The 15614-nt window shown below is 42.4% G+C and overlaps 1 protein-coding gene across 1 annotated transcript in view; it reads right to left on the bottom strand.

Annotated features, from left to right (window-relative positions):
• The window catches only part of LOC138515593 (uncharacterized), a 522837-nt gene that overhangs the window by 311024 nt on the left and 196199 nt on the right, over positions 1 to 15614 (bottom strand). The window contains exon 7 of the mRNA XM_069630332.1: positions 8056 to 8142. Coding sequence (XP_069486433.1) covers positions 8056 to 8142 — 87 coding nt within the window. The remainder of the gene's footprint in view (positions 1 to 8055; positions 8143 to 15614) is intronic.

Below are 15614 nucleotides of genomic sequence, written 5' to 3'. Positions count from 1 at the left end.
TAATCTTTAGCTGCTGCTGAATTTGCAGTCGAAAAAGCTTCAAGTATAACAATGGGGTATTCAGTAACATTATCTGTTGAGCATGCACTATTTGCGATTTTAGAGAAACCAACGAGTACATTGAGCACACAGAGAGCATCAGGATACGAGGTAGAAATATTGAATCCAACGATGTCAGATGTAAGACAGTGAACCCAGCAATGTTCATAGCTGACCCAGTAGGAGAGGATGATTATGTACATGATTGCACATCGTATACTGAGAATTATAATGAAATTTCCCAAGCTAAAGAAAATGCCTGCGGGAGGGGGGGAAATAGTTTTTATTGATGATTCTTCAAAAATATATCAAACAACTGGTGAAAGGCATATTGGATCAGCAGTAGTAAAGCTGAACCGAGAGGGTGAATTCGAGGTAGTGACAAATGTAGGATTGCCTTCACATTGCTCAGCACCGGCTGCAAAATTAGTGGCACTAATCACTGTGCTTCCGAAATTTTAAAATGAGGAAGTGACGGTGCAGGTCTGTCACGCTGGAAAAGAAGGGGTTTCCTCCACGTAGATGGCACTCCAGTGCAACATGCAGCCCTATTGGATACACGTATTGAAGTACTAGCACTCCCATTGACGCTTACAGCCGTAAAATGCAAAGTACATTCTAAAAGGACAGATTTGATTTCTCACAGAAATGAAGCCGCAGATGTAGAAGGAAAAAAGGCAGTCCATTTCACAGCCATTTCTAATTTTGAAATTGAAAGTGTTAAACAAATGACAGGACAATTGATGTTGGTAAAGGAGTGGTGTTAACATGTAGTATATTGTTCGGTTAATTGAGATACAAGGGCGAGCACCACAGGAAGAGAAGGATGGAATAGAAGGATCAATGGAAGAAGCGGGGGTGTTATTTATCCCCCACTGAGGCTATTTGGAGACAGGATAGTTCTGTAAAGCCAGTTATGCTTCTATCATTATAAGAGGTAGCATTGGAGCAACTCCACTACCCTGCCCATATGACTCGAGAGAGTCTAGCTGCACCAATTACAAGAGAAGGGTACTCGCAGAATTTGTTAGAACATGTGGATGTTTACTATATATTACATTGTGTACCAGAAATGTACTACAGGGCACACTTTGCAAACAGTGAGAGGAGCATTTCCTGGCCCATTTCAGCATCTACATATAGATTATGTAGACATGTTGCAGATATGCAATGGTTACAGGTATATGTTGGTCGTGGTGTGTCCTTTTCTAGATGGATCGAGGCAGGTCCATGCACACACCCTGATGCCATGTGCGCTGCCAAGTTCCTTGTGCATCAAGTGTTCCCAAGATGGTGTGTGTGAGGTTCTGCGGTTTGACAATGGACCGCATTTTGTGAATTAGCTGTTTGAACAGATAGCTCTTCTATTAGGTATTAAACACACGTTTTCTTCCGCTTATCACCCACAAGCAAAAGGTGTCTGTGAGCGATTAAACATATTATTGAAGGAAAGAATAGCAAAGATGAAGATAACTTTGGAGAAGGGATGGCTACATTGCCTACCCGTAGCCTTATACGCTTTAAGGAATCAGCATGGCTCAGATCTCAATCTTACTCCTCATGAGTTGGTGAATGGGCGCCATAAGAGAATCCCCCTTGCTCCGGCAACAAGATTAAAAACGGATGCCCATGGTGTAGCAACAACATTATGGGTACCAGATACATTATTACCTAACAAAAATCACTCCAAGTGTTTCTTTCATTTCGCAACAGATCATGAATCGAAGGCAGGGGCCAAAGAGAAGTGACAAAGATGATCAACCCATTGAAGCAGAGGACTTGTTAAAACATCTTATACACAGGAGACCAGATGCTGAAACTCAAATTTGTATGCACTTAGAGCGCTTCACGCTTTGAAGGTCCATATGAGGTGGCAGAAGTTACAACTAAAGCAGCTAAGTTAAAAGGACAAACAGCACAACATCAAACCATATAAAGAAGAAACCTCAACCCCTCCTGCAGCTACCCACAGTGAAACAAGACAAAGGTTCTGTGTATGCAGACTCATTCTATGGCCAAGAGTAAAGACAAGGGAAGTGAAGTAAACAGCAGCACTGTGGATTAAAGGACAATACCTTTTGACATTTAATAAGGAGTAAACAGACTTGCAGTTATCTTGAAACTTTGTTTAAGACAAGCTGAAAGAACTATGCATTAAAGTACTGCAGCTAAAAAAGAAAGAAGCACTCTTCATCTTTATGTTACCTACTGCAACAATATTACACACATTCTTTTATGCTGTTTTTTCTTCATACTACAGTCTTATCCAGCTCTAATAAGCAGATACGTTAATTGCATAATGTTTTGGGGAGATTCCAAGAACTATATATTTTTTTAGGATCACTGTTGCAATCCTTTTGCAGTTTTTGATATAAAGGTGTGATTCATAAAGACTTGCAGAGTTATACATTAAAAGGTTTGAGCAAAAATGACATTGCAGGATATAAGAGGCTCATTACCATCAAGAGAATTGCTGCGTTTCCATGGAATATTAATTGTGTTGTCATTCTGCATTATGATTTGTGTTTTCCTCCTGATTATTATGACATTTAGATATGTTATAAGAAACAATACAGAAATGGTGGATGACAATGAAACATTTACTGATGCCCCTGATGAAATTACAAACAACATCTTTTATAATCTTACTAGGCATTTATTTCAATTTAAAAGGGATGTTGGGGAAAATCATAAAGGTATAGATATCTATTTTGACAATTCTGCTTATTTAAAGAATAACCTATCGTAACAGCACATGGAAAGGTGGGAAGGAGAACGTCAGATCAAAGCTCCTATGTGTGTTCTCTTATACCTTATGCTTTGGGAACTTCTAAAATATTAATAGAAACAGTAATACAGTGAAGAAAGTGCATTGCCTAACACATCTTGTACGTTGCCTGACCAGAGGACAGTTCCAAGGCAGAACAGCATCCATAATGTGGTTGAATAAAGCGACATATCAGAGGGACGATAACTATGTACAAGATTTAAAGTCAAGAAAAAAGTCATAAATGACGTATCAGTTAATAAAATATGAACAGCCTGGAAGAAATGGAGCAGGAATCAAGACTGAAGAAAACAGCATGCTACAATGCAAGGACAACAATGGGAAAGTGATACAAGAATGCTGGGAAAGAGCTCAGATGCAAATTAAAGGAACACTGCTTACTCCTGATTGGTTGTGTGCAGAGCAAAAGCATTGACTGGACAATGGGAAGTATTTGTGGCAAATGCAGAAATGGAATGCAAAACCCAATGGCCTACGATTGCAAGATTGTTGCCATGGGTCGACGATGGGGGACCATTGCAGATACTACCCATGAAGAATGCATCTTTATGCTTCAGTAACAATGGTATGGTGAAAGTTGGAGAGAACCGCCAGTGTGGCCACGTTTTCGATCTACCAGGCATGAAGGAAGTAACAGCAGTCCTGATGGACCATTATTGGGCCTGTGGATCAAGAACAAATATAAAGTTGCTATCAAAATGGAACAGGTTTTTGTTCATTGGTGCTGATAAGCACACCAGCCTTAGTAGTACCACAAAGTGACCTGCAGATAACAGACTTCCCAAAGATGGACATACACCTGAGGAAGAAACGATTGTTTTACTGAAGCTGACAGAGGAGAAGCAATTACTTCTCAGCAAAAGCAATAGATGCCTATTATGACATTCCAGATGAGCATAGCATAAGTTGTTCAGCAGAACAGCAGTGATATTTACAGCTATATTTTGGCCAGGAACACAGACTGCAGTGAATGCCAAGTGGCTGCAAATCACCAGATGGGAGTTGCTGTACACGATCAACACGACAATAAAAGGATTTAATGTGATCAAAGAAGAGTCGAGGGCAATCAGGCTCATGGCCCTGCATAAAAAGGGAAGGCCTGGACTTAATTACAGCAATGGAAGGAGGCGTGTGTGCCAAAATCGGGCTTTCCTGCTGTACATTTATTCCTCCTCATGATGAAGACAATGGGACCTTGACAGAAGCAATAACGAGTTGGCAACCCTGCCTACGAAGATGGAGGATGAAGTAGACACAATTGAGGAAGAGGGCTGGTTTTCGCTCTGTTCTCATGGATTCCAACTTGGTTGTCAAACACCTTCAAATTACTCAGAGTAGTACTAGTGTTGGTATTGCTAGGATTTTGTCTCATAAGGATCATTTTCGGACAATGCAAGAAGACAGCCAAGAAAGCTATTGGGATGAAGATTATGATATATATATATATATAGATGCTGGAGCTGGTGAGCAGAAGCAAAATGAAGAAAGTACTCATGAGAATATAAAGAAGAGTACTCTTGCACCTCCAGGAACAAAATTGTACTACCCTAAGGAGCATACAAATATGTGGAATGGTGGCTATTCTGTCCACCATCAGAGGAGTGCTGTCACATGACCTGGAGTATGGATGATAAAGAATGCAGGTCACCTGAGGTGGGTGACGAAGACATGGGTCCCAAAGAAACAATCATGTGAAGAGATGATAAAGGAGAATGAAAAAGAGAATGAAGAGAGGAATGTGGTTAAGAACTCGACCAGAGGGGGGAATGTAGACAAGTAGGTAGACACATTTCCCCAGGCTCCCGCCCCCTCACCATTGTCATACTGGAACAGCAGGAGAAGGGCTATATGTGGGACCCTGTGTGTTATGCCCATACATCATTGAGTGTATGAGAGAAGATATGCACTCAGACAACTGTACTGAATGTACCCTTGCACTGAAAGTGTGGAAGGATGCCATATGGAATAATGTCAGCATGCACCATGGGACATCATGGAGCGTTGAGTAAAATCTGATGAGGGTCATAAAGAAGATATACGAAGCCATGCTGAAACGATATGAAAATACTGAAGAGTGACGATGTAACTGAAGTAATAAGATAAACATGTATGAAACAATAAAGTATTCATGAACACAAGAGAAGATAAAGTAACTTGCTGGCCAATAAGTGTAAATACACAATAACACAAAGTAGATAATATTCATATAAGCTTGCTATAAAGGAATATATAATGTGGCAAGATCGGCCTTTATTGGAAAATGAACGCTGGCTTGTGTAAATATTAAATTCAACTACCTTAGAAGCCAACCAGGGTTGGAAAGTCAGGAGATGCTTGCATAACAGCTTTGTGTGCAAAACCAAGAGGAGTCAATATTGGCTTGGGATCAAGGATGCTATTTCAAGAAATAGCTGCACAGCGCGAAGGGAGGCAGACAGATGAGTCATGGACATGAGAAATGTTTCTAAGATTAAGGAACAAGAAAACATCTGCAAGAGCCAAGTATTGGACAATTAAAAGCGTATAAAGTATATGCAAGGTAGTCTCTAAAAGCCACAAAGAGCAACGACATTCAGTATAATTAAATGAAATAGCAATAAATGAGAGGCTGAAATGGACAATATCGTGGTCGCTTCACATGTTACTCAGAAGTCTCAAACAAGGGCTATTAATTAAGAATCGAATGAATATAGTGATGTGCTTTCACTCCATTGAATGTCCTTGAACAGAGAACAGGCTACAAGATCAACTACATATGGAAATCTTTGGCTCATGGACGATCTGATGAGAGATGATGGACTAATTGGGAAAGTGGGGAGTAATCGGACATGATCCAAGCACCTGGGTTTTCGATCACTCACATACTGCTAGCTGAATCAAAAGTCCAAGGTTGGGTGAGAATGTCAACCAATCAGTGGGTCTATTGGGAAACCGGCTATACAATGTTTCATAGACCAACCCACTGTTGTTTTGTTTGCTATAATCAGTATTATATGTATTTAAAGGTAGTTCGAAGGTTGTCTTGCAGATAAGAGACAGCCAATTAATTATTAACACATATGTATTCTTTAAATGGATATATTGCCCAAATCCAATCCCTCCCGCTAATACATTTTACGGTTTGCCACGTTGGATGATGTCATAGATGACGCATATTGGTGTGTAAAACACCTCTGTAATCAAGTTTATGTGTGAGTGAGCAAGCACCTGTCTGATGATTGTCTATAGACCCTGCTTTATTTACTTAAGAATAAAGTAGTATTTTGCCATATTTCTTGAGTGTGTCCGGTTATTTTGGTCTGAGACCTTTATTCGTAATTCCATCTAGCACAAGAGACGCTTCCAGGTGCTAGAGCACAGTATCCTGTTGATTGAAAAGACTACAGGATCAATAGATTTAGATAAATCCCAGAAATAAAATAATAAAACAAGAACATTTGCCAAAAAAATAATAAACCGTTGCACATTTTCAACACTCTAGGCAGACAAAATACACAAAGAAAGGAAAACATACTGAGGATAAAAAAGAATGTTGTGTGTAGGCCACCATCAGAATATAGATAACGATTTCAATAACACATTCTCCTAAATAAATAACATAGTCATGATGAATGAATGATAATTAGAATTTGATAACATTGAGAATAGCATTAAAGGAGCAACAAATGTGAAAGAGGAGAAGACAGCCAAAGATCAGAGATAAAAGAATTCACTGTCCATTGATAGATAGCACACAAGTCTTTAACCAGGCAAAACAATAAAGCACGTCCAAAGGCATACTAATAGATCTGCCCTGCTGCCTACACAATGAAGCATAGTAAAATCAATGGCCGATGAAATTAGAGGATTTATATGGAAAAACAACAACTCTGCAGTCAACATCACACAAAAAGTATGCAATGAGAGAAACGGACCGGCACACTCAGAGAATGCGGGCGGCTGCCGTCCCGCCCACCAGGTCTGAACTGGCGGGCGGAATGGCAGCTGCCCGCAGACTTTCACAGAAGCACCGGCACCGTAATTAATGGTGCCAGTGCTTCCATCATCCCATTTCTGATTGAGTCCTATGGGAATGGGGATTAACGATTTTCCGGCGCCTGCCTTCCAGGAACACTGGGGTCCTAATCCCCCATTGTTTCCGTGAAGCCAGGTGCCGGAAAAATTCACAAGTCCGGGGGCAGCATGCAGGTTTTACTGTCACGGTGACCGCCGGACTTGTAATGAAGCCTGACAGACCATGATCAAGGTGAGTAGAGAATACAGCCTGGGAACACAGGGATGGGGAAGAAATAGAAGACGGACATAGAGAGAGAAGGAGTGGCCGGTGGCTCTGATGAGTCCAAATACAACAAAGGTTATGGGAAGGAAGAGAACAGCTTGTGCGATTCAAATGCTTCTATGGGTGACATCACATGAATGACAATGTTATCAGAAAAATTTAAATGTTTAGAAATGTATTCAGGAACCGGTTGAATATAATGCACTGGGGTGGGGGCCAGAAATGACACACTCATACACTCCACTCCAAACAGGTCTAAAGGAATGCATTCATGTACATATCATGTTTGCAAATAACGAATGTTGACATCAATGAAGGAACACTTGCCAATCTCCCCCATCCAGAATGGTGTGTTTTTCGTTGAGAAATACAGCAAATTGGAGGATTTTAAAAGAATTTATAACCCTAAAATATTTAAACATTGCACCTATTTTTGAGACACAGCTGTAAAAGAGGTTAAAAATCATTGATCATGTTAACATTTTACCACAAGCAATGCCTCAGTGCTATCAGGTTGCAAATACTATTGTGGTCACAATATGCCCCACTGTGGCAGAATGCCTTCTATAAGAGTGTACTGTCCTGAGCGTTTATGATTTTTTTGCCATGCAAATGTCAAGGTTTTACCCATTTACCCAACCGGCCACCCCTTCACTCACCCAACACTGCCCCAACATCAACCACATTGGTCACCCACCACCTACCTTGAATATTGGGCTCCACTCCTAGGGATTTCCATCTGACCCGTAGTTGTGGCCAGTGAGGGCATTCATGACAATAGAGGCTGCAGGGACCCTCAAGAAATTGATTACCCATGAACCTACAGTAAAGTGAACTGGCAATACTGTGAGATTTCATCCTCAGTGGCCATTTTGAGATGTATTCTGTTACAGGCTACAGGCAAACCTCAGTCTCTGCTTAGATTACCCTCTCAACACATATCACTTACTTGCTGGCTTGCTCAGATTCTTCTGCAGTTTCTTTTCTTTCTGGAAAATATTCCACCTTCACATGGACACACAAGCCACGGCAACAACTGATGGGGAAAAGAACTAAGATAGGTGAGTAATTTCTTCAAGAAGCTCCCTCTGATCAGTTATCCTGTAATCTTGCAAACACATTTCCTCTTCTGACAAATTCATAGACTTAACTGCATATCTTGTAATTTTCCAGTGATTAACTCCCAGACTCCTTACCTGTGCTTCGTTGCACAACAATCATCTAAACATGTTTGCCTTAAACTTACCTTTTATAGTATAGAAGAAAACAGTTCAATTTCACATTTCAATGGGGAAGTAAGGTGTAACACACAAAAGCTATATCATTAAGAAAAATTTAGTTTGACTCTATTGAATCATCTAGCCCCTCCCGTGCAATAAACTTGCTTTCCGTACAAACGTGCTATCGCTTCTTAAGTGGTGGGTCATCTTTGGGTTAAGGTGATTAGAGGTCCACCACCACATTTGGTGAACCAGCCAAGAGGCCAAGCTTTCCAAGATGTTGGGAGTTTCCTGTCCGCACAACTTGGCTGGAGTGCTTCTCTACGGGGACCAGTCATCCATGTCTGGTGAAAAAAAAGAGAGGTTTACAGGCACCATATTGGTTAAAGTTCTGTCTGTTCCCCAGAGGTGTGGCATTGTGGTCCAGGTGTGTAGGTAGAATTGAAAGAGCACCAATTCGGAGCGCTTCGTGTTCACGTGAGTGCACTTTTGGGGGGTAAAGCAAGGAGGAAATAGGGGAAAAGGAAGGTTGTTTCTTTAATTTGAGGGGTTTGTTAAGGGTAGAATCAGAGTGCATTTATGGAGATAGCCGAGATTACAGGGATTGTAAGGGTGAAAGCTTGAGTGAACTGTTTTATTTTGTAAGTCCTTTGTATATATGTTTTCCTAGTTTGTTATTTTATAGGTGTGAGGAAGTATTCCCACTAGCACCTACATTGTGAGGGTTGTCCTGATACCCTAAAGTTTGTTTGTCTGGTTGGTTGGACCCCTCACCTATGGGTGAGGTGGTATTTTATGGTAAGTCCACCCATAGGAACCTTCCTGAAGTAAACCCTTTGCACCCTTCATTTTCAATCGACTGTGCAGACGGAGCCCTTGCCTCACTTTTCTTGGTTCGTCAAAGTAGTGAAGGGACTCTTCCTGTAGTCAGGGAAAGACAGTATTGTAGTAGAGAATACCATACTAATAATGGAGAGAGTGAGAGCAGCAGTGTTGTAGTGGAAAACTTGCGCTTCTTCTATGCTCGAGTGAAGGAGATATCTCAGAGATATTGTCTGGCATGTTTTTTTGGATAAAGATGCTGTATTTTGTGTAAGAGTGAGAAGTTTAACTAAAGTGAATAGCTAAGCGAAGTGATTGCAGTGAAAGCGAGCAAGGTGAGTGATCGTGGGGCAAGACTATGAAACTGGGAAGGGAACAAAGGGGGTTCTTTGGGTTGAAATATTGTGCCGCAGGTTTAGCTTCTGTGTTTTTAGTCATTTTATCTGATGTGATATTGTTAAAGGTTGGTTTAGGTTTAGAGTATGGAGACTCCATTGAATCATTTTTGTCAGGTACTTCATAGCTATAAGGTGAAGATTTTAAAGTACCATCAGGAAGGACTGAGGGTAAATAAGGGTAACATTTTCAATTCTTGACCTACTGAGGGGACCTATGAAAAGGGGATATTGGAAAACCTGCATACATTTTTAGTTGTAAGGCACAAGGGTTCAAAGTTAAAGAAGTGGTTAAACATCTTACAGCTATGGAGAATGTATGAGAAAGGTGAGAAGGTCCATAATGTTAAAGTCTCAGAGGAAGGGTCGAAAAAGCAGGGTGCAGGAATTCCTTCTGCACTGCCCTTATGCAGGTGCAATCCTTTGTCGCCCACAGAAGGGTATACAGACCCTGATTTAGGATCTCCATTTTCTCCAGTTGTCCCGCCAATGGTTGAAAGATGGGCGCAGGTAATACCTCCATCAGCTACGATTTCTTGAAAATGAGATGTTGAGGAAAGTGGAAGGGTAACTTCTTCAGTGGTTAGGGCTGTAGAAAGGTTGAGAACGGAGAGTGGAAAAGGAATAACTCGCCCAACTGCCAGGTTAGCAGAGAGATTGAGGGTGGAGGCACAAGAGAGAGTGAGGCTGGCAGCCAGAAGAGTAGATGAAGGGTTGAGAGTGAGTGAGAAAGGGGAGATCCTGCCTTTTACTGCTACGATAGAGGGTAGGCTGCGAATGGCAGTAGAGACACAGGAGATGAAAAAGTTGGAAGAAGCGCTGAGGCTAGCAGAAGAAGAGGTGGTGCTCTTACAGCAGCAAAGAGGTAAAGAGCAGGAAGAAGTGACTAAACAGGCAAAGGACTTAGAGGAAGGAATGTGGAGGCATGGACAGGTTCTTGTTAGGTTTGATACATCAGTTATCAAAGAGGTCAATGTAGACCTGGAGGACAGAAGTATTGCTATGGGTACAGGATTCGAGCAGGGAGAAAGGGAGCCAGTACCCTACGGTAATGCTGAATAGGCTTCTGTGCCTGTAGAAGTACCAGGGGAAGTGATAACAGGAGTCGGCGACTAAGGCGAATGGGAGTGGGACATTGAGCAGGCAGAGCAGGGTGTAGCAGCCCTACCTTCCTGCTCCAGTAGCAGTGACAGAGAGTACACCATAGAGTTTTAGGACGCACCATGGTACTCGCATGAACGTAGTAAGTAGTAGGAGAGAGAGGGGGAAAGACCCGTAAAAGCGAGTATAACTCAATTTCCGATGCTCTGAAGGGTCAGGGAAAGGCGTATTTTAACCCATGGCCACACATGGCCTGGAACAATTTGATGACGACACTCCCTTTGCTCACTGCAGGGTCAGGGAAGTGTATTTGTGCATTAGAGAAACACACTGCCGGTGTCATGTTGGCCATAGGGGATATGAAAGGCATATTCATGGCTTTAATGGGGGAACAGTCAGATGAGCTTTGGAGGCGAGCGGGGTATCCAGGAGTTCAGTTGCATACAAATAGCCACAATGGAGCAGTATTTAATAATTAAAGAGTGCAGGTATGGGGGGCCCTCTGGGTTATTTATCCCGATACGTCCATTACAAATTCTATTCTGGCAAACACAATGAAGTTAGATGATGATCCTGCTACACACATCCAGTTAATTCAGGAGATGTGGAGGGCAGAGACGGGAGAAGCGTGGGATAAGAATGGGGCAATTTTTTACCACATGCTAAAGAAGGGACCTCTTAAGGAAGTCCAGCATGATCTAAATAAAGTAGTATGGATGGAGGCCAAGGGTTGGATGGAAATTCAGGCACATATTGAGCATTTTTGTAAAAGGAGACAAGAAAAGGAAAAGGAGAGTATAGAACAGGCACAAAAAAACACAGGCCAACCTTGTTCAGAAAAAGCTAGCAAAATTGTGTTTAGAAAGAGTGGTTATTACTAGCTCAACAGAGGGACAGCAGGGACAATTGGGACAGCAGAGACATAATGAATCGGGTATGACACAAGGTTGGATGGCTGGGTATGCTCCCGGTCCAACACACATCAGAGGGTTTCTGCGGAGTAGGAGAGGATTTTCACAAAGGAAATGGGCCATTTTACGGGTTTGGAGGAATGGGACTCCGGTTTAACGGGCTAATGAAAACTATTTTGGAGGGCTGCATGGGATCCTGTGATGGTCGTGCAGAAGGATGGAACACATGGCACGAGATTGCTGGAGCAGACCACAGTATTTTAATGAAGGAGCTCAGCAAATGCAAACACCGACCATGCCATATGTCTCAGACTCTGTGCAATTGCAGCAGGCATGGGTTGAACAGAACCCAGCACAGGCACCTGTACAAACATGGAAGTAAAATTCTTTACTCCAAGGAACGGTCACTCATTACACTGGAGCAAGTGTTTTTGCAGATAATCCTTTCTTACTCCCCGGAGCTAACATGTACAAAGATTAGAACAGCCCACAGGGATCTCTGATTTATCCAGTCCTGTCTATTACCACTGATCCAGAAGAGGAACCCCAGATAGGTGTGCAGGTAGGTGACCAAATGTTTTCATTCATGGTCGATACAGGGGCTACATAATCTTGCATCAAGGAAGATGAGTTCCTCTTGTCAGGCAAAACAATGGAAACACATGGATTCTCTGGCACTATCCTGTCGGTTCCTAACACTGAAGATCTACGTATTCAGATGGGTACAAAAAATGTATCTTCTCCTTTGTTGTATTGCACAGATCCCGGTGAATCTCTTGGGCAGAGATCTTCTCAGTCGACTTCACATGTCTATTGCTTTCATGGAGGAAGGTATAGTATGCTCGACTCGAGGTTTGTATCCAGTAAGAGAAGCAGCGCATTTGCATGCATACTGTAGTGACAGCATGATAAGGGGGTTACCCGTATATTCAACTTTGTTTCTTTATGGGGTAATGGTTTTGTTGAGTTGGGTCCTAGGAATTCGAGATCAGACATGGTGGGTACCGATTGTGTTTTTGTTTTGTCCCTGCTGTGCCGCAGGAGGTAACACCAGGCACCATTTTTATGATTCTCCTGGAAGCAGTAGTTATCAAGAAGAACAGGATGGTTCTCTCAGGCACTGATGAGGAAGGAGGAGAGTGGTGCATAGTTTTGTGCATCGATCCAACTTTATCGCTAAGGGACGTGTCCGACAAGCAATTGTTCAAAGACACAGAAGACACAGGAGAGATGACTTTTAGGATTGGGCTGCCTTGCTAGATAGTGATAGATTAAAGGGAAGGACCACAGACCATGTTCATTGTTAGAAATACATCACCACATTGGAAGGAGGATTTAGGAAAAGTGCTGGTCCATTTATGGAATAGCAATCCTCAGATGTGGGGCTGTTAAAGAGTGTTGGAGCAGCGCAGATAAAATTTAAACCAAGTGCAATATTACTGCGGGTTAAGCAGTACCCCATGTCCAGAGAGGTGGATGAAGGGATTTATGAGACCATTATGGCATTGTTGAAGCAAGGCTTAATACAACATTCTGTGTCCCCATGTAGCACGGTCATCTATCCTGTGAAGAAAGCAAAGGGGTCCAGTTGGAGGATGGTCCAGGATTTGCGCCCGCTCAATAATATTGCTGAGGCAGAATTCCTGGTGGTACCAAACCCTGCTACTATTCTCTGCAATATCCCTACTGGTATGACCCACTTCACGGTAATTGATCTAAAGAATGCATTTTTCTCTGTACCCTTACACCTCGATTTTCTGTACCTTAAGGCGTTTACATATCGTTGTCAGAGATTCGAGCACACAAGGTTGCCCCAGTGGTACTGCAAATCGGCAAGTGTTTTCAACCGGGTGGTTCAAATGTATTTGGGGAATTTACATGTGTCCAGTACAGTAATCCAATACGTGGACTATTTGGTAGTCTGTAGCACTTCAGAAGAGCACTTTTGAGGAGACTCAATAAGGGGAACAAATTGGACAAAGAAAAATTGCAGTACTGCCAGACAGAGGTAGTTTATTTGGGGCAAGTGATATATTGCCCACAGGAAGGAAGGTAAGGCCAGAGAAAGCCACCACAGTTCAAACTATGCCTCAACCAGTCATGGTGATATTAATGCATCAGTTAAACGGACTCTGTAACTTTTGTAGATCTTGGATCTTTAACTACTCTAGTTATGTAAACCCTTACTGCAGGGACTTTAGGAGGCGCAGAAAGTGAAGTGTCTGATTGAATGGTCAGAGGAAATGATGACTTGCTTTCAGGAACTCAAGGCTGTGATCAGCAATGCTCTGGTCTTGGTGAACCTGAACTCCAGAAACCATTTGATCTGTTTCTCACTTGAACGGGCAAGTAATAACATTGTTCCTGGCCCAGCAAACATTGCTAGGCCATAAACCTTTAACATACTATAGTGGACTCCTAGACCCAGTAATGCAGGGACAGTTCCCAGGTGAGCAAGCTTTAGCGGAAGAGGCTTTTGCATTTCAAAAGTCTTCAACCATTACTATGGGTTGCCCATGACATTGCATGTGGAGCATGTGGTCTTTGCAATCTTAGAAAATTCCAAGTCGTCTTTGACGACCCAAAGAGTTTTGGGGTATGAGGTTATCCTATCGACTGCATCCATAGCTACCGTACAGTGTCACCTAGTCAATCCTGCAACATATGTATCCGGGACAAGTGAAACCTGATGATATTGTCCATGATTGTGCAACATATGAGGGAAGAGAGGATGGGTGTTAAGGAGGATGTTTTGAGAGAGGTGAGCTACTTTTTGTTGATGTCTCCACGACAATCAATCAGGACGCTGGTGAGAGGCTTATGGGTGCAGCCATTGTGGGCCTTGTGGATCGGGAATACCAGGTAACACTGAAGAAACAGTTGACTTCTGATTACTCCGTGCAAGTGGTGGAACTAGTGGCACTTACAGAGGCTCTAGAATTGAGTAAAGGAAAGGCGGTCTCTATTTGTTCGGACTCTATGTATGTAACCTCCACTGTGCATTCAGGCTCATCAAGGTGTCAGAGAAGAGGCTTTAGGAGATCACACAGGACCCTTGTCCAGCATGCTGCGCTAATATCCAGACTAATCAAAGCGCTAACCCTGTCCATAGAAGTACAAGTCATTAAGTACGCGGCACATAATAATCATACTAACTCAATAGCACTTGGATATGATGCTGCAGACAGGGCGGTGTAATAAGCTGCATATTTGCCATTCTCCAGATCCCCATTGAAACTGTGTCCCAGTGGGTACATTTGCCTGCACTGTACACTGCAGTCCCTTTGCTTCAAATTATAGAAATGCAGGGAAAAACACCTAAAGAGGAACCAGCGCTTTGGACAAAGAGAGGATGTACCCTCTCCCCCGTGGATTTGCTGTGGAGACAAGATCTTACAGGGAAGGAATTAATACATGTAGAACTGCTTCTAGTGGCTCTAGAGCAATTACATTACATGGTGCGCACTTCTTGGTGACAAATTGCAGCAGACCTCCAGGAGGAATGGTTCATACCAAACCTCCAGGAGCAGGTAAGTGAATTTGTAGGAAACTGAATAGTTTGTAGGGAATTCAATACTGGAAACACCATGAGGTCAGTGAGGGGATTTTTGCCGAGACTCTCTGGGCCATTTCAGGAACTCCATATTGATTTTGTCGATATGATTGTGAAATGTAATCACGACTGGTACCTTATGGTTGTAGTTTGCTCATTCTACCTCTGGCTTGAAGTAGGTCCCTGCGTACACCCTGATGCTAAGTCTGCAGCAACATTTATGGTGAATTAGGTATTTCCACAGTGGGGAATTTGTGAAGCCCTGAAGTCTGACAATGGAATCCACTTTTTTAATGCCTTGTTCTCAGAGATCACTTTGCTCTTGGGAATCAAGCACAGGTTGTGTTCAGTATACCACCAACAGGCCAACAGAATGGTCGAGTGGTTAAATGTGTTCTTAAGGTCTGGTTGGCCAAAATGTGTACTGATTTAAGTAAAAGGTGGGTTGTATTGTCTGCCATTGGCTTTGTTTTATTTGAGTAATCAGCCACTGAAAGATCCCCACC

Source organism: Ambystoma mexicanum, chromosome 6q (genome assembly GCF_040938575.1).
Source record: "Ambystoma mexicanum isolate Mex_15411 chromosome 6q, UKY_AmexF1_1, whole genome shotgun sequence".
Classification (NCBI taxonomy): Eukaryota; Metazoa; Chordata; class Amphibia; order Caudata; family Ambystomatidae; genus Ambystoma; species Ambystoma mexicanum.
The sequence above is the reverse complement of the archived record's forward strand: the minus strand, read 5'-3'. Positions and strand labels throughout refer to the sequence as shown.